This window comes from Taudactylus pleione, unplaced genomic scaffold (genome assembly GCF_031769625.1).
Source record: "Taudactylus pleione unplaced genomic scaffold, aTauple2 ptg000129l, whole genome shotgun sequence".
In the NCBI taxonomy this organism is placed as follows: domain Eukaryota; kingdom Metazoa; phylum Chordata; class Amphibia; order Anura; family Myobatrachidae; genus Taudactylus; species Taudactylus pleione.
Window position 1 is genome coordinate 8,187,967 of NW_028284531.1, and position 26,695 is coordinate 8,214,661.

General features: G+C 43.2%; 1 protein-coding gene across 2 annotated transcripts in view; it reads left to right on the plus strand.

Moving 5' to 3' along the window:
* Window positions 1-24,724, plus strand: part of TRPM7 (transient receptor potential cation channel subfamily M member 7) — a 116,275-nt gene extending 91,551 nt beyond the window's left edge. Inside the window, exons 30-39 of one of the 2 annotated variants that reach the window (XM_088472822.1) lie at window positions 5,858-5,895; window positions 9,330-9,358; window positions 9,459-9,509; window positions 9,588-9,653; window positions 12,727-13,010; window positions 15,045-15,127; window positions 17,327-17,532; window positions 22,696-22,747; window positions 22,906-23,012; window positions 23,753-24,724. In XM_088472822.1, the coding sequence (XP_088328948.1) occupies window positions 5,858-5,895; window positions 9,330-9,358; window positions 9,459-9,509; window positions 9,588-9,653; window positions 12,727-13,010; window positions 15,045-15,127; window positions 17,327-17,532; window positions 22,696-22,747; window positions 22,906-23,012; window positions 23,753-23,874 (1,038 nt within the window). In that variant the 3' untranslated portion in view covers window positions 23,875-24,724. Of the gene's footprint in view, window positions 1-5,857; window positions 5,896-9,329; window positions 9,359-9,458; window positions 9,510-9,587; window positions 9,654-12,726; window positions 13,011-15,044; window positions 15,128-17,326; window positions 17,533-22,695; window positions 22,748-22,903; window positions 23,013-23,752 lie in introns of those variants that run through there. The other variant, XM_088472823.1, reaches the window with a different exon arrangement.
* Window positions 24,725-26,695: the final 1,971 nt, after the last annotated feature.

Sequence of the window (26,695 nt, forward strand, 5' to 3'; positions counted from 1 at the left end):
GCGGGGCCCGCCACAGCTACCACGGGCTTGTGTCCGGGTCCCCGCTCTCCCCTCACTGCCCAGCGCTCTGGCCGCAGCAGCCCGGTGAGTAACACACCTCTCCTGACTAGCAGGAGAGGTGAAAATAACTGCTGGGTCTGAAAACAGCGCGCGGCTGTCAGCCCCCGCTGTCAGTTGCCACGCTGGTGTTGTGATAGAACACCGGCGCTGGCTGTTAGGTAGGCGCGCTCACAGCGGTCCTGCCTCTGCGTGCCGGTGCTTGTGTAAAAGGCACCGGCACGGTTATCACTGGCGGCGGTCGTGCCGCTTGCCCCCGCTGTTAGTGCGGGGACAGAACGTCCCACTGTATAAGTGTATGCCGCGCGCATACAAAGCGGCGGCCATTAGGGGAGGAGCTTATGGGTCCCTCCTCCTCTTCCTCCTTCACTGCCTGGGCTAGTTTGGCGCGCTCTGAACGGGAGTGGCGCCTCAGACTGCAGGCACTGAGCGGAGGGGGAGAGGAGCAGATGAGAGCATCTACAGGGGGCCTGTAAATACAGAGGGTGGTTTTAACTACTTTCTGGTCCTATTGATTGCTCCTCCCTTATATGCCTGTCTGCCCCTGTTACTGAGTTGCATTTTCTTGAAATTCTGCTCCTCTTATACTGCTCTGCATGCAATTTGAGTAGCATTATTATTGAAATTCTGCTCCTCCCTTATTGCTCTGTCTGCTCCCATACTTGAGTAGCATTATTATTGTAATTCTGCTTCTCCCTATACTTCTTCTGCATTCCTGAATTGTATGTGGTGCTTGTCTGTGAGTACATGATGACATCCAGGACAGAAAAAACTGCATCACAAAAGCTGTTTGCCTGCACTAAGTGCAGGAAGAAGTTTACCCATGCTCGCTCCGAAGGGTCTTCCCTGTGCGAGACATGTGAAGCAGACAGTGCTAACACGCAGTCTGTCACTCCCTCCTTCATAAATAGTTTGGCCGGGGTCATGGCGGACCTTTCTTCTGAATTAGCCGCTTCCCGTAGGGAACGGGAGTCTGCCAGAGATCTACCTGGCACATCTCACCCTTCTGTTCTAGCAGAACCAGCGTGGGCTCAGAATTTAGTCCGCTCGGTGAATAGCCTTGCTCAAGTGATGGGTTCTGCGTCTAAAGCTCCTGAAGCTACGGTAAGTCGCTCATCTAAAAAGAGGGCTCTTCCGGCGGTTCTCCAGTCGGATGAGGATTCGGCAGCGGATCACTCGTCTCAGGAGGAAGGGGAGATGCTGGACGAATCAGACGTAGAGACTTGCTCACAAGAACCTGAGGCATTGCAAGGTATTGACGCACTCATTCTAGCGGTAAGGGAAGTTCTTAAGATTTCTGGCCAGGAAGCTCCAGAATCGTTAGAAGACTCCTTATTTGCCAGGTCACAGAAGATGGCCGTCACATTCCCTGTTTCTCTCCAGTTGGATGAACAGATGACGGCAGCCTGGCAGAATCCGGACCGTAAATTCCAGATTCCTAAGCGTTTCTTCTCTCTTTACCCATTTCCTGCGGAAAATAGGAAGAGGTGGGAGACCCCGCCACCTGTGGATTCTTCGGTTTCTCGGTTGTCAAAGAAGACCACGTTACCTGTTCCAGGAGCTACTACATTGAAGGAAACCTCAGAGCGGAGATTAGAAACCACTTTGAAATCCATTTATACGGCCGCAGGTGCACTTCTCCGCCCGGCCTTGGTAGGATCTTGGGTCAACAAGGCTGTGGAAAAGTGGGCGGAACAATTGACTGAGGGTCTTAGATCCAGCACTCCGCGAGCAGATCTGATTACCTTGGCAGAACATATTCAGGAGTCTGCTGTATACTTAGGAGACGCCTCCAGAGATATCGGCCAGGTAGGCGCTAGGATTTCTGCTTCGGCGGTCTCTGCTCGCCGGGCACTTTGGCTTCGTGCCTGGCAAGCGGATGCGGAGTCAAAAAGAGCAGTGGAAGCTCTTCCTTTCACAGGCGATATTTTATTTGGTCCAGAGCTGGACAAATGGATTTCGCTGGCCACTGGAGGTAAGAGTACTTTTCTACCTTCATCAGCATCTCCTCCGCGTCGCTCGTTTAGGGGACCTTCCTTTCGTTCCTTTCGAGCATCGGCAAGATTTCAGGGACGATCGCGAGGTTCGTCTTCAGCGGGGCGAGGAGGCCGTACTAGAGGACGTCAAGCAAATATTGGCCGCCGTCCAGATCCCAAGCCAGCAGACAAGCCTGTGGCATGACTGGCTCCCATCCCATCTCGGAAATCCGAAGGTGGGGGCACGCCTCCAGCGTTTCTCGGAGGTTTGGAGACGGACTTCTCCAGACACTTGGGTTCGAAATCTGGTATCTCAGGGGTACAAGATCGAGTTCGCTTTCACTCCTCCTCGGCGTTATTTTACAACAGGTTTGCCCGTCGATCCCTTGAAGCAACTAATTTTGCGTCAAGCGATCGAGAAACTTTTGCTGGCCGAGGTCCTTGTGGCGGTTCCCACTGCACAAAGGCAACAAGGGTTTTACTCAAACCTTTTTGTGGTTCCGAAACCAGATGGGTCAGTCAGACCCATTCTGAATCTGAAATCATTGAACCAGTATCTTTCATTTCACAGGTTCAAGATGGAATCTCTCCATTCTGTCATTGCGGGACTAGAGGCAGAAGAGTTTCTGGTGTCGATAGATATCAAGGACGCCTATCTGCATGTCCCAATTTGGGTTCCTCACCAGGCTTTCCTCAGATTTGCCATCAGGGAAGCTCATTTCCAGTTTCAGGCCCTGCCATTCGGTCTCTCGTCAGCTCCCAGGGTATTCACCAAAGTGATGGCCGTCATGGTGTCTCACTTGCGCTCTCGGGGGGTGACGATAGTTCCGTACCTAGACGATTTACTCATCAAGGCTCCGACGGCAGAAGTCCTTTTACACCAAGTGTCCCTTACACATCAGATTCTCATTCAACATGGATGGATTGTGAACTTCCAGAAGTCTCAGTTGATGCCGTCCCAGAGACTTCAGTTCCTAGGAATGATTCTAGACACTGTTCTGCTTCGTATATTCTTGCCAAGGGACAAGGCCATAGCCATACAGGAGCTGGTTCGTCTAGTGCTCAGACCCAGGAAAGTATCTGTGCATCTTTGCATCCGTCTCCTGGGGAAAATGGTGGCTTCCTTCGAGGCCATCCAATTCGGCAGATTTCACTCCAGAATATTGCAACTGGATCTTCTGTCTCAGTGGTCCGGGTCCCACCTACAGATGCATCGGCTGGTGCGTCTGTCTCCCCGGACCCGCATATCCTTGCTCTGGTGGCTTCGGACGGAGCATCTGTTAGCGGGTCGCCGCTTCGGAATTTGGAATTGGACCTTGGTCACCACGGACGCCAGCCTCCGCGGATGGGGAGCGGTGGTTCTGGACAATCACTTCCAGGGGCTTTGGTCGCAGCAGGAGTCCCTCTTACCAATCAATGTTCTCGAACTGCGGGCAGTCTACAGAGCTTTGATACAGGCTGCTCCTCTGTTACGAGGACTTCCGGTTCGGATACAATCAGACAACGCCACGGCAGTGGCATACATAAATCGCCAAGGGGGAACCCGCAGTCGGATGGCAATGAGAGAAGCCAGTCGCATCCTTCTGTGGGCAGAAAGACACGTAGAGGTCATTTCAGCAGTGTTTATTCCGGGGGTCGACAACTGGGAAGCGGACTACCTCAGTCGTCAGGATCTTCATCCCGGGGAGTGGTCCCTTCATCCCGAGGTCTTTCATCAACTGGTTTGCAGATGGGGGAAGCCACAGATAGACCTGATGGCATCTCGGATAAATCATCAACTACCCCTTTACTGCTCCAGGACCATGGATCCGGCAGCGGTGGGAGCGGATGCTTTACTGATCCCTTGGCCGTACAGCCTTGTGTACCTGTTCCCACCGTTTCCGCTCCTCCCTCGGATTCTCAAGCGGATCAAACGAGAGTCGTCCACCGTCATCCTAGTGGCTCCGGATTGGCCTCGTCGGGTTTGGTACTCCGATCTTTTATTCCTTCTGGCAGACGAACCTTGGCATCTTCCGCTACGATCGGACCTTCTACAACAGGGTCCATGTGTGTACCCGGATTTACGGCGGCTTCGTTTAACGGCGTGGCTATTGAGACCGCCATCCTAAGAAGCCATGGAGTTCCTAGGTCGGTCATTCCTACCATGCTTAGGGCTAGAAAACCGGTAACATCAGCGCATTATCATCGCATTTGGAGGGCTTATATCTCCTGGTGTGAAGGTCGTGGATCCTCCACTTCCTCTTTTCATTTACCACGTCTTCTTCTTTTTCTTCAAAAAGGCCTCGATGCGGGGTTACGCTTGGGATCGCTTAAAGTGCAGATTTCTGCTCTTTCTATTTTTTTCCAGCGTCGCCTAGCTCTGATTCCGGAGGTTCAGACCTTTTTTCAAGGGGTTCTTAGAATTCAGCCCCCCTTTGTGCCACCCACGGCTCCTTGGGACCTGAATCTTGTTTTATCTTTTCTTCAGTCATCCACCTTTGAGCCTTTGCAGGAGGTGGAATTGAAGTATTTGACTTGGAAGATGATCCTTTTATTGGCCCTGGCTTCGGCCAGACGTATGTCGGAACTTGGAGCCTTGTCCTGCCGTTCCCCTTACTTGATTTTTCACGAAGATCGGGCGGAACTTCGTACCCGGCCTTCCTTTTTGCCCAAGGTGGTCTCGGGTTTTCATCTGAATCAGCCGATTGTAGTGCCAGCGTTGTCGGACTCTTCTGGGGATTCTCACTCCTTGGATGTGGTTCGGGCACTTCGCATTTATGTGTCCCGTACTGAGGGGCTACGTAAATCAGAGGCTCTATTCGTCCTTTATGATGCTAATCGGCGTGGCTGGCCGGCGTCTAAACAAACTTTGGCCAGGTGGATTCGTCTGACTATTCGTCAGGCATATGTTGCTTCTGCTCGACCACCGCCGGTATCCATTTCTGCGCATTCTACGCGCTCTGTGGGTACTTCTTGGGCGGCACGTAGAGGTGTCTCGGCTTCACAGCTTTGTAGGGCAGCGACGTGGTCTTCGGTTCATACTTTTGTACGTTTCTACAGATTTGACACTTTTGCGGCTTCTGCTTCAAATTTTGGTCGTAGTGTCTTGCAGGGCGTTCAGCACTCTCCCCCCCAGGAGGGTAGCTTTGGGACGTCCCCAATGTCATGAAGCTCCAGTGTCCCCTAGTGGATGAAGGAGAAAACAGGATTTTGGTACTTACCGTTAAATCCATTTCTCCGATTCCACAGGGGACACTGGACGCCCACCCAGTGCTTCTTGCCTGTTCTCAGTTGTTTGTTCTGCTTCAGTTCTGTTGCAGTTTTGTCTGTTTTATTGTGTGACTGTTTATCACTGCAGCCTGCTGTGTTCTTGCAGTGTGTCAGTATGTTGGATGTTTCTTTTCCTGTTCTCCTTCTCTGTTCTTCAGTCTGTTCTCCGTCTCCTCTCGGGCTCAGTTCTTTAAAACTGGGGTTGATGGGGCATAGAGGGGGAGGAGCCAGTCACACTTGTAGATTTTTAAAGTGCCAGGCTCAACTCAACCCACCGTCTATACCCCAATGTCATGAAGCTCCAGTGTCCCCTGTGGAATCGGAGAAATGGATTTAACGGTAAGTACCAAAATCCTGTTTTTTTTCTACAATGCATAGATGTACCAGTTACATATGGCACATTCAAGTGCTGTTTTTACAGTAATGTACTGCATCTATAGTGTGAGAACACATGCACCTACATGTGATCGCACATACCAATGCATCTTAAATGTTATCGCATAGTCTTTGAATCTGCTGACTTTGTGCCTAATTTGAGATATATTCACTGTATAATCTGCATGTGTCTCCCACAGGATTTGCTACAGGCTCATTCCTCGTCAGGCAAACCAAAGTAAGGCTTGTTACACAAATTTACTTGAAACCTACGTATTATCATACTTTCTATTCTGTTTGCTTTACTTTTCTTCAGCAGTTCAGGTTTTGTCTCTGGGAATCTGTGTACACTCTCTTCTTACAACTTTTATTTTATTCAGTTCATGCTTCAATTTGGTTGCATGATCTGAATTTTTTTTTTTTCCCCCCATGAGCTGAGCAGTCGTCATGCCACAGGGATGTGTTTCATATCTGTTGGAGCCCTACACATGATGGGTTCAGTATAGTTTGTTGACATTCAGCATTGCAGCATGTCATCTTCTCACTATGTCGACATGCTCAGTTTGTCGACAGAACAGTGGGTCCTGACGGTGAGGCAGTTACTTACCTCTGTTCAGCTCTGGCAGTACAACAGTGTCTTTTGGGTCCGGCAATGTCAGATGATGCAGAGTTCCAGCGTTGTCATCTGTATCGGCTGTGAAGTACACTAACCCTCTCCCCCAACCTAATCCTAACCTTCACCCCGGAGCCTAGTCCTAATGTTGGCATTCTGCAGAATGTTGACATTTCACATGATATTTTGAATGTCAACATGGTGACTGCATCCCAACGTGACAAATGTGGAGGAAAAGATTACTTTTGCTCGTGCTATTGACCGTATATGTCTACTCTCCCAGAATGGACGGGAGGCTCCCGAAATAATGTGGCTCCCCCGGAAGAGTAGACATGTTCCCCGCACCCCACAGTCGCTGTCCACTTTCCACCCGGCACCATCCACACCTTCCCGTAGCCTCCCACTAGAATACAAGTGGGCAGTCCGGCGGGAGCGAATGACTCGATTCATACTGAATCGCCTCGTCATGGTCTTGCTGCACATTGCCGGTAATCTTGGCATTGTGGGATGGGGCAGCAATTGCGGAGTCACGCCCCTGCTCCAACCCCGCAAAACTTGTCACGACCCCGCTGTTCCAACCTGTCTACCTCCTCCCAGAAGGGGCAGCTAGATTGTTGGCAAGTATGCTATATTATAGACTAAGGGCATTATGATTTAGAAGCTGCTGTCTCCAAGTCTTCAACCTATACTACACTGTGGAATCCTCTTCATTTTTCTGAATATGCACAGAACACTGATCTACTGCACACTACTAGGAAATAGGACAGTAACAAGGGTATATACAGTCAGGTGCATAAATATTGGGACATTGACAGAATTTTCATATTTTGGCCTCTATTCACCACCACAATGGCTTTGAAATGAAACACAGGATGTGCTTTAACTGCAGACTTTCAGATTTAATTTGAGGGTAATTACATCCAAATCAGGTGAACGGTGTAGGAATTACAATGGTTTCTATATGTGCCTCCCACTTTTTAAGGGGCCAAAAGTAATGGGACTATCACCTCAAAAGCTATTTAATGGACAGGTGTGGGCTATTCCCTCATTATTTCATTATCAATTAAGCAGGTAAAAGGTCTGGAGTTGATTTTAGGTGTGACATTTGCATTTGGAATCAGTTGCTGTCGACTCTCAGTATGAGATTCAAACCCATCAGAGAGATAGCAAAAGCATTAGGTATGGCCAAATCAACTGTTTGGAACATTCTTAAAAAGAAAGAACGCACCTGAGAGCTCAGCAACACCAAAAGACCCGGAAGACCACGCAAAACAACTGTGGTGGATGACAGAAGAATTATTTCCCTGGTGAAGATAACCCCTTCACAACAGTTGGCCAAATCAAGAACACTCTCCAGGAGGTAGGTGTATATGTGTCAAAGTCAACAATCAAGAGAAGACTTCACAAGAGTGAATATAGAGGGTTCACCACAAGATGTAAACCATTGGTGAGCCACAAAAACAGGAAGACCAGGTTAGAGTTTGCCAAACATCATCTAAAAAAGCCATTACAGTTCTGGAACAACATCCTATGGACAGATGAGACAAAGATCAACTTGTACCAGAGTGATGGGAAGAGAAGAGTATGGAGTAGGAAAGGAACTGCTCATGGTCCAAAACATACCACCTCATCAGTGAAGCATGGTGGTGGTAGTGTCATGGCGTGGGCATGTATGGCTGCCAATGGAACTGGTTCCCTTGTATTTATTGATGATGTGACTGCTGACAAAAGCAGCAGAATGAATTCTGAAGTGTTTCGGGCAATATTATATGCTCATATTCAGTCAAATGCTTCAGAACTCATTGGACAGCGCTTCACAGTGCAGATGGACAATGACCCGAAGCATACTGCAAAAGCAACCTAAGAGTTTTTTAAGGCTAAAAAGTGGAATGTTATGCAATGGCCAAGTCAATCCCCTGACCTGAATCCGATTGAGCATGCATTTCACTTGATGAAGACAAAACTGAAGGGAAAATGCCCCAAGAACAAGCAGGAACTGAAGACATTTGCAGTAGAGGCCTGGCAGAGCATCACCAGGGATGAAACCCAGCGTCTGGTGATGTCTATGCGTTCCAGACTTCAGGCTGTAATTGCCTGCAAAGGATTTGCAACAAAGTATTAAAAAGTGAAAGTTAGGTTTAGGATTGTTTAGTTTGTCCCATTACTTTTGGCCCCTTAAAAAGTGGGAGGCACATATAGAAACCGTTGTAATTCCTACACCGTTCACCTGATTTGGATGTAATTACCCTCAAATTAAATCTGAAAGTCTGCAGTTAAAGCACATCTTCTTAGTTTAATTTCAAAGCCATTGTGGTGGTGAATAGAGGCCAAAATATGAAAATTCTGTCAATGTCCCAATATTTATGCACCGGACTGTATGAAGCATTGACAATGGTATTACAGCAAACATTATGAATGAAGCATATCGCTTTTATTTTCCTATTTAAAAAAGCACATTACATTGTTCTATGCTTCCAGACTTCTTGTAACTTTGTGTTTCCCCAAAAACATGCATGGAGCAGGATTGCGGAGGTATAATTTACAACACTTTAGGAAGAATGCCATACAAATAGTTTGCCTACTGCTCTTTTATGCATAAAACTTGCTGAATCAATTTAGCACCAGCAACTGATTAACTCCACACACAATTTTAACTTTCGCAAGTTTTCTCAGTTTACACAGCTAATTGATTTTATATAACATGAGGATTGCAACAAATGAATTAAAGTTGGTCACCTTTTCTTTTTCTCTTTGTGTGGCAAGGGGTCACTGGAATATGGAAGGAAAAGCCCTATATAAATTGTTTTTATATACTCTTCTTGGTTCACTAATGAGCTCCTTCCTCTTAGACTATGTCCTCTCACAGTAGTCTGTTCTAGATTAAGTGTGCGTATGAGAAATTATAAAGCATTCAGGGATCTGAAGTGTATTCAGGGATCTGAAGTGTTTTCGGGGATCTGAAGTTTCTTCCTTGGCATACATGTTACAGAATTCAATACACATTTTAATTTTGGGGCCCACTTATTTAATTAATCTTTAAATGGCTCTTTTGTTTACAGGTCTATGGCAGAGGAGGATGCCTTGAATGGTGTGTATTGCTTCAAATAAGATAAATGAATCCTATCAATTTAATACCAAGTGACACAATATATATGGACCTTAATGATTTATTTATTTTTCGCTATTAGGTATTGGATCACCTTTCAAGCCAATAGTGGACATAAATTATTGTTATTCAGGTTAGTTCTTAGATGGTGTGCATGAGCTTTATACTGATTTAGTTTCCGTTTTAACTGTTACTAATTCTTTCTGTTCAGCTGTTGAAAGAAACAATCTGATGCGATTGTCCCAGACTATTCCTTTCACACCGGTGCCTCCAAAAGGTGAGTTTCATCAGATCTTTCTCGCTGTTAAATCATATTCTGGTATCTGCCTTTCAAAAAAACAAAATCTTAAAAGCATCACAAGAAATGTTTTTTTTTGTCTTGTAATGAAATTTTGTTGGATATAAGCACTCCTTGCAGTGTAACTAGATATGCTGCTACAAAGCCATCTTGTGTCTCACTGCCATTACTGCACCTGGATATAAGCATTCCGTGCAATCTTATGTCTCGACGCCATTACTGCACCTGTTGGATATAAGCACTCTGTGCAATGTAACTAGATGTGCTGCTACATAGCCATCTTGTACCTCACTGCCATTACTGCACCTGTTGGATATAAGCACTCTGTGCAGTGTAACTAGATGTGCTGCTACATAGCCATCTTGTGTCTCACCGCCATTACTGCACCTGGATATAAGCACTCTGTGCAGTGTAACTAGATGTGCTGCTACATAGCCATCTTGTGTCTCACTGCCATTACTGCACCTGGATATAAGCATTCCGTGCAATCTTATGTCTCGACGCCATTACTGCACCTGTTGGATATAAGCACTCTGTGCAGTGTAACTAGATGTGCTGCTACATAGCCATCTTGTGTCTCACCGCCATTACTGCACCTGTTGGATATAAGCACTCTGTGCAGTGTAACTAGATGTGCTGCTACATAGCTATCTTGTGTCTCACCGCCATTACTGCACCTGGATATAAGCACTCTGTGCAGTGTAACTAGATGTGCTGCTACATAGCCATCTTGTGTCTCACTGCCATTACTGCACCTGGATATAAGCACTCTGTGCAATGTAACTAGATGTGCTGCTACATAGCCATCTTGTGTCTCACCGCCATTACTGCACCTGTTGGATATAAGCACTCTGTGCAGTGTAACTAGATGTGCTGCTACATAGCCATCTTGTGTCTCACCGCCATTACTGCACCTGTTGGATATAAGCACTCTGTGCAGTGTAACTAGATGTGCTGCTACATAGCCATCTTGTGTCTCACCGCCATTTCTGCACCTGTTGGATATAAGCACTCTGTGCAGTGTAACTAGATGTGCTGCTACATAGCCATCTTGTACCTCACTGCCATTACTGCACCTGTTGGATATAAGCACTCTGTGCAGTGTAACTAGATGTGCTGCTACATAGCCATCTTGTACCTCACTGCCATTACTGCACCTGGATATAAGCACTCTGTGCAGTGTAACTAGATGTGCTGCTACATAGCCATCTTGTACCTCACTGCCATTACTGCACCTGGATATAAGCACTCTGTGCAGTGTAACTAGATGTGCTGCTACATAGCCATCTTGTGTCTCACCGCCATTACTGCACCTGTTGGATATAAGCACTCTGTGCAGTGTAACTAGATGTGCTGCTACATAGCCATCTTGTGTCTCACCGCCATTACTGCACCTGGATATAAGCACTCTGCAGTGTAACTAGATGTGCTGCTACATAGCCATCTTGTGTCTCACCGCCATTACTGCACCTGGATATAAGCATTCCGTGCAATCTTATGTCTCGACGCCATTACTGCACCTGTTGGATATAAGCACTCTGTGCAGTGTAGCTAGATGTGCTGCTACATAGCCATCTTGTACCTCACTGCCATTACTGCACCTGTTGGATATAAGCACTCTGTGCAGTGTAACTAGATGTTCTGCTACATAGCCATCTTGTGTCTCACTGCCATTACTGCACCTTTTATTAACTCCAAATAGAAGGAAACACAAATGTATTGGCTTGAATGTGTAGCCCAAGAAAAGTAAATAATACTGTTGACCATGCCTAGAGCTTGAACCTTTTATATTCCATATTGTATAGTTTTGCAGGAACATGAAACCCAGGTGTACCCCAGACTATAGCTGTATTGTTGTGTTGCTTGTTTCTGTACCCAGTAGTGGTTCTGGCCACCATTTGTGGACAGACTGAAGGCCCACAGGTGGCACTGTGCTCACTGCACCAAATAATTTTTATTTTTTATAGTAACACTAGCAGTGCCTGCCCATCATTGCCGAGTGTTTAGTAATTCTATTCAATGATGCTGAGTGACCATTAATTTCTTTAATGATGCCTGAATTGCCGATTAAAGTATTATGTTGAAGGGGACTCTCACCTGGTTGTCAGTCAGTCTACCTGCTTAGAGCCGTGTGGTGGCCACCCCCTTTCCTCTCCTGCACTAGGGTCCTCTGGAGCTTGTCAGTCACAAGTTCCCCCCCCCCCCCCGTCCGTCCGCCCCTCCCCTCCATTACACAAAGAGCTGCTGCTGGACGAAGCCCAGTAAGTTATCTCTGTAATGGCTTCCTGATGAGGAGAAAGTGTGAGTGTTTGAGTGTGTGGCCTATGTTACTCAGAGGAGAAACCTTTCAATGAAAACCCGATCAAAATCTGTTTAGTAGTTCTCTAGTTTATTGTTAACATACATACAAATATTGTATATAGATAAGTATTTTGTGGACTACATGTGTTCAATAAGGGGGTAGAAGATTTAATTTTATATTACACAGATAGATGGTATGTACTTGGATTTGGGACCATGGGGAGTTATGGTGTTTGAGTTTAGGGAGATAAAATTCAATGTTTTCTTCCTGGGGATCTGTGCTATAGAGTGAGCGAGTATTCGCTTCTGTGACTGAAATGATCACCATCCAGTCAGGGATCTGTTTTTAGCTGTGTTTTGTGTTCAAGGTAATATTTGCATTATTAATATTATTATAGTGGAACTTGAAATATCAAAACTACAGTAATTGTAACTTGAGATATCTTCGGAACAACACAGAGCAATAAACTAGATAGAATGCGGACAAGGGCTGTAGGTCGAGTAATTCATTATCTTCATGGGTAAGCAGAGCTGAGTCATAGCCAAGGGACGGTGAGCCTGTGCCCAAGGTAAGGGTGAGCCACAGTGTCAGAGACACTTGATGGGACTAGGAGATAAGAGACAGGTGCACCTGTGGTATGGGTAGTGTTAGGGGTTATGCGTCAGGAAGAAGGGCCCTGCCTGTTATAGCTTACATGTATAATATCTGAATATGAACTGCCTCTGAATGGTCTTTGTGCGTTTGTTACAGGAGAGCTGGTCACTGTATATCAGCTGGAAGAGAGCTCCCCCAGCATCCTAAATAACAGCATGTCATCCTGGTCACAGAAGGGACTGTGCGCCAAAATTGAGTTTCTGAGTAAGGAAGAGATGGGTGGTGGGTTGAGACGAGCTGTGAAAGTGGCATGTACCTGGTCTGAAAATGAAATCCTGAAGGCTGGGCACCTCTATATCATCAAGTCATTCCTTCCAGACGTGGTAAATACCTGGTCGGGGATCTACAAGGAAGATACTGTTCTTCATCTCTGTCTAAAGGTAAGTGTTTTGTCTAGTTACTGTAGATATGTGTGGGTTTCTTGTGCTGTACCTGGTAAATTGGGAAATAATTAGACATATGTATTCTTACTAGGGATGTGCAGGCTCGGATAGGTTCGAGTTTGCACGTGGAGTTCGGATTTTTCCCTCCAAAAAAACGGAACTCAGAACGAGGCAAAACGTCATCTTACATGGACGAACATCATCATTCCTGGACAAAAGACCAGGAATGATGATGTTCGTCCATGTAAGATGACGTTTTGCCTCGTTCTGAGTTCCGTTTTTTTGGAGGGAAAAATCCGAACTCCACGTGCAAACTCGAACCTATCCGAGCCTGCACATCCCTAATTCTTACTATTTAACTAGCTAGAAAAAAAAGCAACTTTAACATGTAATGGCATTATTATTTTGATATACGATTATCCTCTTGCAGACTGTTACGAGATGAAGGTTCTATTCTTGAACTTTAAATCCCCCATATAACCCAAACACCTTTGGCAGGTTGCAGTTGTTGCTCCGGTAACCATTCTAAATATCTAAGCACAATCTGACCTTTATCTCCAGCCATGTAATACTATGCATTACTATGAATTTCTGTACCAAACATTATAGGTCTCAAAACTTTTTGATTGATATTTCAGTCTTGTTAAATAAAAAAAAAAAAATATTTAACCCCTCAATCAGTGAATTATTTTCATAGGAATATGAATAGCCTTACATAATTGTGTAATGCAAAACTCAACCTTTTATAACTATTATAGCAGATTACCTTTTTTGCTATAAAATAAAAGCCATCTGTTTTCTTCAGACTTCACTGACTAGTTTGTTAAATACACTCCAGTGGTCAATTCAGTTCCAAATGATGTTACTTCGTGTGATTCCCACCCCTAATTATGATAGCCCAGCGTGGTCATGTTGCGAGAGTGCGAGGCAAAATGGGTGATTTTGGAATGATGTTGTGCCACCCTTATCAACATTCACGCCCCAAACCGGTGGCACAACCTGCTGTGTAAAATAAATGTCAGAGCAGAAACAGCTGGCACAGAAGCAGCTTGGTCTGGCAGCTAAGTGGGCAGTGCTCACATGGAACAGCCGTAACGGGCTAGCTTTACTAAGTGGCAACTTTTGCATTGAATATTATTGCTATTTTGGGGTCAAACCTGCTGATAATCAGCAACTTGCAATAGCCACCATATTGTTTTTTATTTATCCTATGTGTGGTTCAGCTTTTATAGTTGACAGTGGCAGTGTGTGTGCTTTGTTTTTCCTAACTTGTCCAAGCTGATGCAGCATGCTGTGTCACAATGAGAAGGACTTGGAAATTCCCTCCTAGGTTTTCTGTTTCACTTCTCTTGTTTTCTGATGGAGCACAGCTCTGCTGCATGTTCCTTGCCTCCCCTATGTCTACAACCCATCACCTTCTTTTTGTATGTAATTGTATAATACAAGATTCCTAAATTAGTGCTTGTGGGGGACCTTAGGCTATATTACTTGTCCCACACTAACTCTGGGTGTGTTTTAGTACCATGGAGAGGGGCTTGTGGGTTAGGTGGGTAACGTTTCTCTCTGCCTGTGACATCACTCTGTGTCAGAAAATGTTATGGTGCTGGATCACCTGGTCACTGGGTAGGGGGCGAGGATGGCATGGGCACCAGCATACAGTCATCTCCCATTATGGCAAACTGTTGCTGCTTATGTAGAATATATTATATTGGTTTAGTACAGTATCTCCCCACACCAGCCCTCGTGGACCGCTAACAGTGCATATTCTCTAGATCACCTATTGGCTGCTCGTATTCATTACTGGATGACTTGTTCAAGTGAAGCTAATTGTTTCTCTTGTGATGCTGAGGAGATCTGTAAAACATGCACTGAGGACTGGAGTTGGGAAACACTGGAGTAGGACATTTGCAAAGCTGACTTTGTGCTCTTTAATTATTTGGTTAATTCCTTTATTAGGCAGAACAAAGTCTACTTACATTAGACTTCTCCCTGGTGTCAGATCTCACTGTGTATATTTGTCTTTGCTCTTAGGAAATACAGCAGCAGAGGGCAGCACAGAAAATGACATTTGCTTTCAATGCAATGAAGCCAAAATCCATCCCATACTCCCCAAGGTACAGCTTTATACTGTTTAGTATATTACGAATCTTGTTTATGGGAAGCTGATAATTGGTGTGTAAGTGTAAATATTAATGGAAAATGTTTAATTTTGAATGTGTATGTTGTATTTGTATCAGTTGAAATACAATTTCCACCTGAGGGGCATTTTCAATTAGGTGTGAAAAGTCACGTACTTTTCGCATGCCGGAGTTTCCGCCATCATCGCTGGTTTTGCATGCGGAAAATATTCAATTCGAAATCAGCGAAAACGGAACCCAGCGAATTTGGAACTGTCAAAGTCCTGTCAGATTTGGGGAAATTAGCCTGACACCCCCCAAAAGATGCACTGACATCGGGGATCACTATAGATACCCCCGAATAGGCCTGCTGAATGTTTTTGGGGTACTTAAATTATCTCAATAGCTGCTAATTAGCGTTTTTTGCAGAAGTGGTGAAGAATCGAATTTAGCAGTTCTTTTTGCTGAAACTAAGTAGTCCCAGCAAATTTGGCGTACACGAAAATGGGTGCAAGTATATTTTCAAGTTGCCAAAGTGAATTTTTAAAAATCCACCCTCCGCAAACACCTGCAAACTTAAAAATACCTGGGGCATACTTGGGGACCCCCCTGGTGCCTATTTCGCTAGTTTTTAAGTTTGTCCCCCAACTTTGTACTTTTTGCACCCTTTTTCAAAGTAATTTTTTGGGTGGTTAAGGTTTTTTGAAAACTTTTTTTTGACACCATTTACCTTTTGGGGGACTGTCCCAAGGCGGTTGGGTGGTTCCCTCAAGTTTGCACCACAAAACTCCAATTCTGCACTTTTTTTTTCGACGGGTTTCATAGGCTAATCTTTTTCGCCTATTCCAATGCATTGACTTTCTGCACCTGCGAAAAGTCTTGGGAATTGAATACGGGGAAAAGTTTTCGCCTGGCTAAATTACTTCACCGGCGAAACTTTTCCGCAGAAACAGACTTTTTTCGTACCTAATTGAATAGCCTCCTAAATGTGTTAACATAATATCCATAAAATCTAGTGTGTTTGGGGCATTTTCTATTCACACAGTATTGTGCTCCGTCACATGTATTTCATAAAATGTGCAGGATAAATGTATACATTTATTTTTCAAATTAAATATATTGCATGTTTTGTACCTAGGGCTAACATAGTTGAACCAAGTGAGCTGTAATTACTTTCCCTTCCATCCATGGGGGCCATTGAATGCAAAACATATTCCAATCTGTAATACTGTAAGAATTAAACTTGTGATGCATAGTAGTCTACTCATGAGAGAGAGGAATGCTGATGGGAGGAAGGACAGTGTGTATAGACTGGACACACTTGTCGACTCCTCTGCTGGGCAGTCCCCCAGGCATGACATAAACAATTATCATTTTCTTAGAACTGTGTATGACATGACGTAGAGCACCGCAGGGAATATTTCTGCTGCTGAAACATGATATACCAGTGAAATGGGAATAATGGACACACATTGTAGTCCAAACCTTTAGTCTTTCATTTATGTGATGTCCTTTTTCATTTATATTTTGGCAACTATTGTTATTGACAAATTATATTTTGAGGTCAAGTATTTAATACTTCCTTGCAGTTCCTACTAGGGATGTGCAGGCTCGGATAGGTTCGAGTTTGCACGTTGAGTTCGGATTTTTCCCTCCAAAAAAACGGAACTCAGACAGAGGCAAAACGTCATCTTACATGGACGAACATCATCATTCCTGGACTTTTTTCCAGGAATGATGATGTTCGTCCATGTAAGATGACGTTTTGCCTCTTACTGAGTTCCGATTTTTTGGAGAGAAAAATCCGAACTCAACGTGCAAACTCGAACCTATCCGAGCCTGCACATCCCTAGTTCCTACCCATAGCTGGTGAGAGCCACTGGTCCAAGACCTCTTTTCCTTTTACATTACTAGGCCCACTGAATGTGTTACGTTGTTGGCCAGTGGTATAGACAGTGGCATCAGGCAGTTAGTGTATTGTGCATAAAAAAAAAATTAACTTTTCTGGAACGTATAGCAAATGTTCTATGAAGATGTTTTTAAATCCAGTCAAATTAAAAATTGTTGTTCTTATCACCACTGGAGTCTGAATCCTTTTGAAAATCTGTTTCATTTATGATTAACATATTTTTGAACACGGTGGGATTTGATTTGAAGTCTGTCTTTATACAGGAAGTATATACTTGTGTGTTGCAGGTTCTTGGAAGTGTTTCTTCTATACTGTCATTCGGCTGGGCAGTGGTTTGCTATTGAAGAATGTATGAATGGAGAGTTCCGCAAATACAACAACAACAATGGAGATGAGAGCATCCCAACCAATATTTTAGAAGAAACCATGTTGGCTTTTAGTCACTGGACCTTTGAATATACAAGAGGGGAACTTCTTGTTCTGGATTTACAAGGTAAAAGCCCTGTCCTGCAAATGTTTAATCACATGTTGTAGTGATCACACTAGGATTTTATTGAGCAGGGTGTTGACAACTGAGGAGGGCACATTTTACATTTTGAAGGGCATGATGCGTTGCTAAAGCTGAAACTGTTATTGAAATGTATTTATACTGTACAGTGCCTTGAAAAAGTATTCACCCCCTTTGCATTTTTCATGTTTTGTTGCCTCACAACCTGGAATCAAAATGGATTGTTTGAAGGTGTGCATCATTTAATTCACAGAACATGCCTACAACTGTGAAGATGTGTTTTTTTTTTATGTTGTGAATCAAACAACATTTAGGACAACATAACAGAAAACTTCAGCGTGCATAACTATTCACCCCCCCCCCCCCTAAAGTCAATACTTTGTCGAGCCACCTGTTGCAGCAATTACAGCTGCAAGTTGCTTTGGATAAGTCTCTGAGCTTGCCACATCTTGCCCCTGGGATTTTTGCCCATTCCTCAAGGCAAAACTGCTCCAGCTCCTTCATGTTGGATGGTTTCTGCTTGTGAACAGCAATCTTCAAGTCTGACCACAGATTCTCAATTGGATTGAGATCTGGGCTTTGACTAGGCCATTCCAACACATTTAAATGTTTCCCCTTAAACCACTGGAGTGTTGCTTTAGCAGTATGCTTCGGGTCATTGTCCTGCTGGAAGGTAAACCTCCGTCCCAGTCTCAAATCACAGGCAGACTGAAACAGGTTTTGCTCAAGAATATCCCTGTATTTAGTACCATCCATCTTTCCCTCGACTCGAATCAGTTTCCCAGTCCCTGCTGCTGAAAAACATCCCCACAGCATGATGCTGCCACCACCATGTTTCACTGTGGGGATGGTGTTCTTGGGGTGATGGGATGTGTTGGGCTTGCGCCAGACAGTGTTTTCCTTGGTGGCCGAAAAGTAAAATTTTATAGTCTCATCTGACCAGACCACCTTCCTCCATACATTTGGGGAGTCGCCCACATGCCTTTTGGCAAACTCAAATCGTGTTGGCTTTTTTTTATCACCAAGTAATGGCTTTTTTTCTGGCCACTCTTCCATAAAACCCAGCTCTATGAAGTGTACGGCTTATTGTGGTCACATGCACAGATACGCCAATCTCTGCTGTGAAACTCTGCAGCTCCTTCAGGGTCACCTTTGGTCTCTGTGCTGCCTCTCTGATTAATGCCCTCCTTGCCCGGTCTGTGAGTTTTGGTGGGCAGCCCTCTCTTGGCAGGTTTGTTGTGGTACCATGTTCTTTCCATTTGATGATGATGGATTTGATGGTGCTCCAGGGGATCATCAAAGATTGGATATTTTTTTATAACCCAACCCAGAATTGTACTTCTCAACAACTTTGTCCCTGACTTGTTTGGAGAGCTCCTTGGTCTTCATGGTGTGATGCTTCTAGCGTAGTGATGTTGCAGCCTCTGGGGCCTTTCAGAAAAGGTGTGTTTATACTGACAGATCATGTGACACTTAGATTTCACACAGGTGGACTTCATTTCACTAATTGTGACTTCTGAAAATAATTGGTTGCACCAGAACTTTTGAGGGGCTTCATAGCAAAGGGGGTGATTACATATGCACATGCCAATTTTCAGAATTTTATTTATAAAGATTTTTTTTTTATATATATTTTTCTCATTTCACTTCACCAAATTAGACTATTTTGTGCAGATCCATCACATAAAATTCAGATTAAAAAAATAAATTTACAGGTTTTAATGTAACAAAAAAGGTAAAAACCAAGGGGTGAATACTTTTGCAAGGCACTGTATGCTTCTTAAAAGCAGTGCCCCAAATTCATAATGTCACACAAAATAGTGCCGCCAATTCAAAATATGCCCATTCTGCTCCGATGGTAATAGGAATAAATAAATGTACCTTATGCACAGTGGGAGTTGGTAAAACGGATGAGACTGGCCACACTGCCTGGGATGGTGATGGTGATTGGATAACAGTGGCATGCCCTGGGATGGTGGGGATGGAGGATACATAAAGCTTATGGGCCAGTAGCATGCCGTGGAATAATGGGTGGAGTATGATGCATAGAGCTGCATGCCCTGGGATGTGGTGTTAGAGAATTCATAGATCTATGGGACAGTGGCATGCCCTGGGATGGTGATGTCAGTGTATCACAATGACATCCCCTGGAATGGTGATGATGGTGTATGATATATAGTGGCATGCTCCGGAATGGTAATGACAGTGTATGATAGTGGCATTCCCTGGAATGATGGTGGTGTATGACAATAACATGCCCGGTACTGAGCACCTTCCTGCAGAGCAGATTGCTGACCATGGCCCCACCTGCTTGTGTGGCGTCCGACAGATCTTAGCCACTGCCAGGAAAGTCCCTCAGTTTACGGCCGCTCAGGTTCAGAATGCTGGAGCACATCTACTCCTCTAGGGCGCGGTCCAGGCTGTGCAGCATCCATAGAGCAAAGGCCACGCCAACGTGGACGCAGATCAAACGGCGGGAATGCAGGAAGTGGCATTCAAGTTCTGCCCCCCTGTGTCTGCCAACAATACAGAAGGTGTTGCTAGGGGAAAAAAAAATCCTCCAATGCTACCTTGTCTCTCCGGTGTTTGGCATGGCACTGCAAATTTCTCAGTTTAAAAGAAAAAAAAAAGGCCAGGATGTGGAACGCTAGCATGAACACTAATGTAAGCTCACTGTAATGCTGGGCATCCACTATACAATTTTCTGTCAGATATCTGTCCAATCTGGCTGGTTGGAATGAAAACCTGGTGATGTATGGGAGCAATTGACCTTCGATCATATGGTTTTAAACACTGAACAAAGGACAAAAAAAATTGTTCAAATTGGTTAAATTTGTGTGTTTAAACCAATTTGTCTGAACAACCATTTTTGTCTATTTTCCAGTGTTTATAAGCAAATGGACGATTGTCATTTGCTCCCATACATTACCAGGTTTTCATTCCAGGCACAGAAACAGACAAATTTGCAGGTGCACAACTCCAAATTATTAATAATATATATAAATACAATAAAATTTTGCAATCAATAGAGGTTTTTAACATAATCATGGCCAAGGTTATGGGCCTACCCACCATATCCAGGTAACCTCTTTCGGGTAGGTCCCTAACATGCTAAAGTTCAAATCCAGAGCGCAGGACCCCCCAAAACCGGCCCAGCTAAGCCGCCCCAGGGCACCAGCATAGTAAGAAAAGTGCAGTGTAAAGAGATAGTTAGGAGCAGCTGCAGCTGCATATAAAGAATGGAACTAAAAAAGTGAAGTACATATATAATAGACACACAGTGAAGGGTTAAAATGTGTTATAATTCATTCTTTATATGCAGCTGCTCCTAACTATCTCTTTACACTGCACTTTTCTTACTATGCTGGTGCCCTGGGGCGGCTTAGCTGGGCCGGTTTTGGGGGGTCCTGCGCTCTGGATTTGAACTTTAGTATGTTAGGGACCTACCCGAAAGAGGTTACCTGGATATGGTGGGTAGGCCCATAACCTTGGCCATGATTATGTTAAAAACCTCTATTGATTGCAAAATTTTATTGCATTTATATATATTATTAATAATTTGGAGTTGTGCACCTGAGATTTGTCTGTTTCTGTGCCTGCAATTAGTCTCATCAGGTAGCACCTCCCATCATATATATAGTCAGGTTGTGCAGTCCAGAAATCTTTTACAAGTTTTCATTCCAACCAACCAGATTGGACAGGTATCTGACAGAAAATTGTATAGTGGATGCCCAGCTTAAGACACTGCTGCCATTTAACAGATAACTGGTTGAAAGGTACAGATGTCCAATCTGTTTAGCCCTTAAAGAGAGAGGTTACCAATAACTGGGCTTTCTAAAACATAAAATGGAAGTTGCAGCACCAGATGAGTCCTTCATTCATATAATCCAAAAATGATTTAATTATTCTACTCTCTTTAAGGGATCTACAGCTATACTCCTAAACAGCTATCTCTTAAACCTTTCTGTCACACAGAAGCTTCATTGTTTCTCCATTTTCACCAGATTAGTTCAGATCGGAATTCTAGAACTGGTTCCGGGTTAACACCTATCGTTAGTATGACTTGCTGTATGTGACACTATTTTAGTTAGGCGTTAACATTTGTGGTATGCAGCTTTGGAAATTCATATTCAGCAAGCAGCTTAATTTCCCAACTCCATTATATAATGTCTCTGTCTCTCTCTCTCTCTCTCTCTCTCTCTCTCTCTCTCTCTCTCTCTCTCTCTCTCTCTCTCTCTCTCTCTCTCTCTCATATTCTATATATATATATATATATATTCTATATATATATTCTATATATATATATATATATAGATATATATATATATATATTCTCTATCTCTCTCTATATATTCATTCTATTTATGGGGTTAAAGAGACATGCACCTGATAGTGTAGTAAGTAGGTTATAGTGAAGATTGGTGCTCAGAACTTAGTGTGCGTACCAAAAAAAGATCTTTAAAGATTATCTGATTTCCAATGGAATGGAGTTCGTACAGGATGGGATGTATAAGATGTCATCTACTGGAATACCTTAGGAGGGGCTCGTTCACGCCCTGGAAAGAAAAGATGATATAGTGTAGTTTGTTTTTATAGGAGTAGCAAGACAGGACTACAATTAGCTGCGTACCATATATTGTTGTATATCAAGCGTTTAGTATGTATATCCAAAATATCTCATAATATCCCTTTCTCCCCAGTTTTCCTTGGAGGAGTATGCAGTGCGCACAGGCTTTGGAATAGATACAGAAATGATCCCCCCGTTAGTATATATTAAGACAGGTTTTTTTTTTTGGAGACATTAACAAAGGGAGACAATTGTAGGAAAACATTCAAATAATAAAAGGAATGAAAAATGCTTATCTTTTAAAAAGGTACCCAGTCCTCTTAGGTATAAGTGTCCAATGTCTAGAGAGCCTGGGTTAGGTGGCCTCAATGCGTTTAATCCGGTAAGGACTTCTTCAGGAGTAGTATTGGGTCTCAGGAGTGCCTTCTATTTTTCTCTAGATAGTGGGAGGTGATTAGCACAAATTGCACTAAAAAACGGCCCATGCGCAGTGTATGGTGACCATTTTGGATTAACTATACAGCTGCTTTTTTCAGGTGGGTAAATTGATTTAGTTATTTTTTTTTTCCTTCTGTTTATAGGTGTTGGAGAAAATTTAACGGATCCATCAGTTATCAAGTCTGGGCAAAAAAGGTAAGTTAAATTGGTTTTAACAATGTATTCATTCACAACAGTTCTCAAACATATCACATATCTTGGAATATTTTAAATATTACAAGCTGTGGCTCATATACCAGTCTGCTTTATGAGCATACAATGCTAATTGTAGCCTTGTGTATATATCTCTGTAGATCATCTGATATGGTGTTTGGACCAGCGAACCTGGGAGATGATGCTATTAAAAATTTCCGGGCTAAGCACCACTGTAATTCATGCTGCAGAAAGCTTAAGCTCCCAGGTAAGATACCTGTCTTGCATTACATTTTTGTTCCTCAGTGTGTGTTGTGGTTTAAAAAGTGAGTGTAGTCAATCTGTGTTCGGATTACGCTGATTACCTATATAATATACTAACTTTAAAAAGACCCCCCCCCCCAAAAAAAAAAAAGAAAAACAGCATTCTTCTATCCAAGCCAATTTACATATCTAGGCTGTGTATTAGTCAGGTGTGAAGAGAACCGTTGAAGAAAACTTGTATTCTAGTTTACCAGCCTGTAAGGAGACCCATGTAACATGTTAAGCTGCAAGGCGTTTGTCTTGCTTTCATCTGTACATAACATAGCTGGAGGAGGGAGGTCCCGCCATCCCTTCTCACAGACTGCTGCTAGCCCCCAACCAACGTTTGGAGCCGGCAGACCACCACACTTGCAGCGATTTGGATGGCATGAGAACAAACCACTGTTAAAATACTTCTGACTAGTGACCTTTTAGATCTCTGCTCTTCAACAAGGTAATAGTGGCACAATGTGAAAAATTATTAAATTAAAGTGGAGTATTAATAAGTGCTGTATCCGCTCCTATAGTGACCCAAGGAGTAGCTTCAGAAATGTGCTGTGTTCATACAATACTGTACCATGTGAAGCTGCTCTTACTAAAAAAATAATAGTATGGAGAATCTCCATATACAAACCTGCACTTTGACACACGAAAAATTACTCTTTTTTTTATTTTTTCCTTCCTCCCCCTTTTTATTCTTCAAAGACTTGAAGAGGAACGATTACACCCCTGACAAAGTGATATTTCCTCAGGATGAAAATACAGAATCATCAACCGATCCTGATAATTCCACCAAAGATTCCAATTCTATTCGTTTGATGCTGTAACTTGGAAACCAGACCATTCTCAAACCCTGACTCTAGAAAAATGAGTGGGGTATTGCACATGGGTGCTTGCTGCTAGAAGTCATGACTATCTTTTTAATGTTTGCTGTCTGCGTCTCCAGTTTTGGTCTACTACAGCCCCATAATGCCTTGTTCTTCAACAATAGCAGAGATCCAGGATGCTTTCCTCTTGGCTTGGCGACCCATAGTGAAATCTGCTTTGGGTACAACATTTTCAAAGGACCTCTTATCGCCTATATGAAACATAATGAAATGGTAACTTGTTTTAACTGTATATAGTGGCTATGTTTTATACATTTCAATTATATTATTTGATTAGTAAAGCTGTGATCGGCAGATCATTATTGTATTATAGAGGAAAAGGGGAAAACTGTCCCTTCAAGTTGCCTTGTAAAGATAAGTGCTTTCTTGTATATTATGTCTGCTTCAGAAGTTACATCTTCCAAAGACCTCAAACTGTACAACCTGTATATCAAATGAGAATGTACTAAATCTTATTCATTTTTCAATGTATTTAAACTTTGTGTACAAAGATCTTTTATTGGTATGTGTTACCTGTTTTAATGAATTACTAAGTGGTTGTAAATTATGGGACACTGCAATGCAACTTGGCAAATGAATTGTAACATAATAATATTTCCAATGTTGAGCGTTTGTCTAAAAACTATTAGAGGTACTAAATGCAGGTTTTAACTACAGAACGAATATAAAGTTCTATACATTTTTACTCTGTAGTGTATCTTATAGATACAATACTTATCAAGGCACGAACAAATTAGCTGTTAAAATTGTTTTATGTTGCTGGGAAAAAATAAATATACTGTATACATTTTATATATCATTTAAATCTTAATCTAAATAAATTTTATTCTTCAAATATTTGTGCAGTTTTGTTTTGCTATACTACAGTAACCCATCAGTTTCACAATATCGAATCTAAAACTTTTTTTTTTAAGAACAGTTTTATTGGAGTTTGTAAATAAACAAGTACAGAAACACAAATTGCATAGTCAACAAAATGAAAAGAATACAACTTGAATTAGGTACAATACTGAATAGAGAGCTAAGCCTTTACAAGCATAACATTGAAATGGGAAAAAAAAAAACACAAAGTATCATGTTATATGTGAATATACAATAACATGTAGCCACTGACGCAGGGCACCTCCAACAAGCCCATCCCTGGGTAAATAATCTATACCAGAGGTTCCCAAACTCAGTCCTCAAGGCTCCCCAACAGTTCAGGTTTTAGAGATCTCCATGGTTGAGCACAGGTGAATTAATTAGTAACTCAGTCAATTTGATTTAATCACCTCTGCTCAACCATGGATATCTCTAAACCTGAACTGTTGAGGAGCCTTGAGGACTACGATTGGGAACCACTGGTCTATACTGTGTGTTGTTGTTTTTTTTTTTGGGGGGGGGGGGGGGTTCGTGTATTAAATAAAAATACACCTTACCCTATATGGTGGTTTCCCAGTAACAGGGAACCTCTCTGGTCAGGCAGTGTCTTTAGTCGGTATTCGGTTAGGGTAAGGCTTATAATACTTAAAGAAACCTGTCGGGATACCGCTGTCTGTATTCTGACCGTCTGCATCCTGACCGTCAGGATCTTGTATCCACCCAACGTCTGTCGTTATCATACAACAGCGGTACAATCAGACCCATGTCTCCAGCCTTCTGCCTGTACACACAGTGTCAATAAATCTACACATCTGTGCTACCTGCCACTTGCTTTGCTAACACTAAACTGAACCAGTCTTCCATAGCTCTGTGTGGTTGGGATTCCTGTGATGCACAGAAGCTTGACTGTTCGGGGTGTTGTGCCGATGCTGTCACTGCCAGAGCTGCATGCATTGCAGTATAGAAGCTGCCGCTAAGTGGAAAGTATATGTTCTCAGCTAGATGGAGGTAGTGCAAGAGGTAAGTGGGGCTGGCACAATTTTTGTACAGTGACAGGAGGTGGTGGTTGTAGGGAGGTGGGGTGGGCCTATTTTGTGTGTGTATGTTTATATATACATATATATATAAAAAAATGGCTACATAAGGCATTTCATGTGTCATTTATCCAATATTCATCCAGGGAAAACTAAAGACTAAAGCTGGCCACACATCTAAAGATTATCTGTCCAACCAGCCAACTAGTTGATTGGTTGGAGTGAAAATCTGGTAAGGAATACAATCAGCAGTTTGCTCCCAAACGCTGGAAAATGGACCAAAACTGTTGGTTGAACAATAGTTTAGATCAAACATTTAACAAACTTGTCTGAACGACCATTTTCATCTGTATTCTGGCATTTAGGAGCAAATTGCTGATCATCAGTTACTCCCATATGTTACCAGATTTTCATTCCAACCAATCAACAAGTTGGCTGGTTGGACGTAAGTTGGTCTAGTGTGTGGCCAGCTTTAGGCCAATAATGTTCAATTTAAGCTAAAGTCAAAATTAATGGAGGCAACTTTTTTGTAATTTGGTACCCAAGGAGTTAAAAATAGAAAAATAAATGCTCGCCTTGTCAATCCAGCCCCTGACTTCTGATCCTAGGCTGGTGTTTGAAAAATGAGTTCCCCCCCCCTATTTTCAATAACCAGCACCAGGCTGAACCATTCAGGGGGCTGATGCTATAGTTGGGGGACACATAGCATTAGGTCCCCCTGCCATAGTGGCAACCAACTTCAACCTTGTCAGCCCAGACGCGTGATAAAGTGGAGAGTGATAAAGTACTAACCAATTTGCTCCTAACTGTCATTTTTCAAACAGTCTGTACACTGACAGGAGCTGATTCACTGTTCGCTCTCAGCT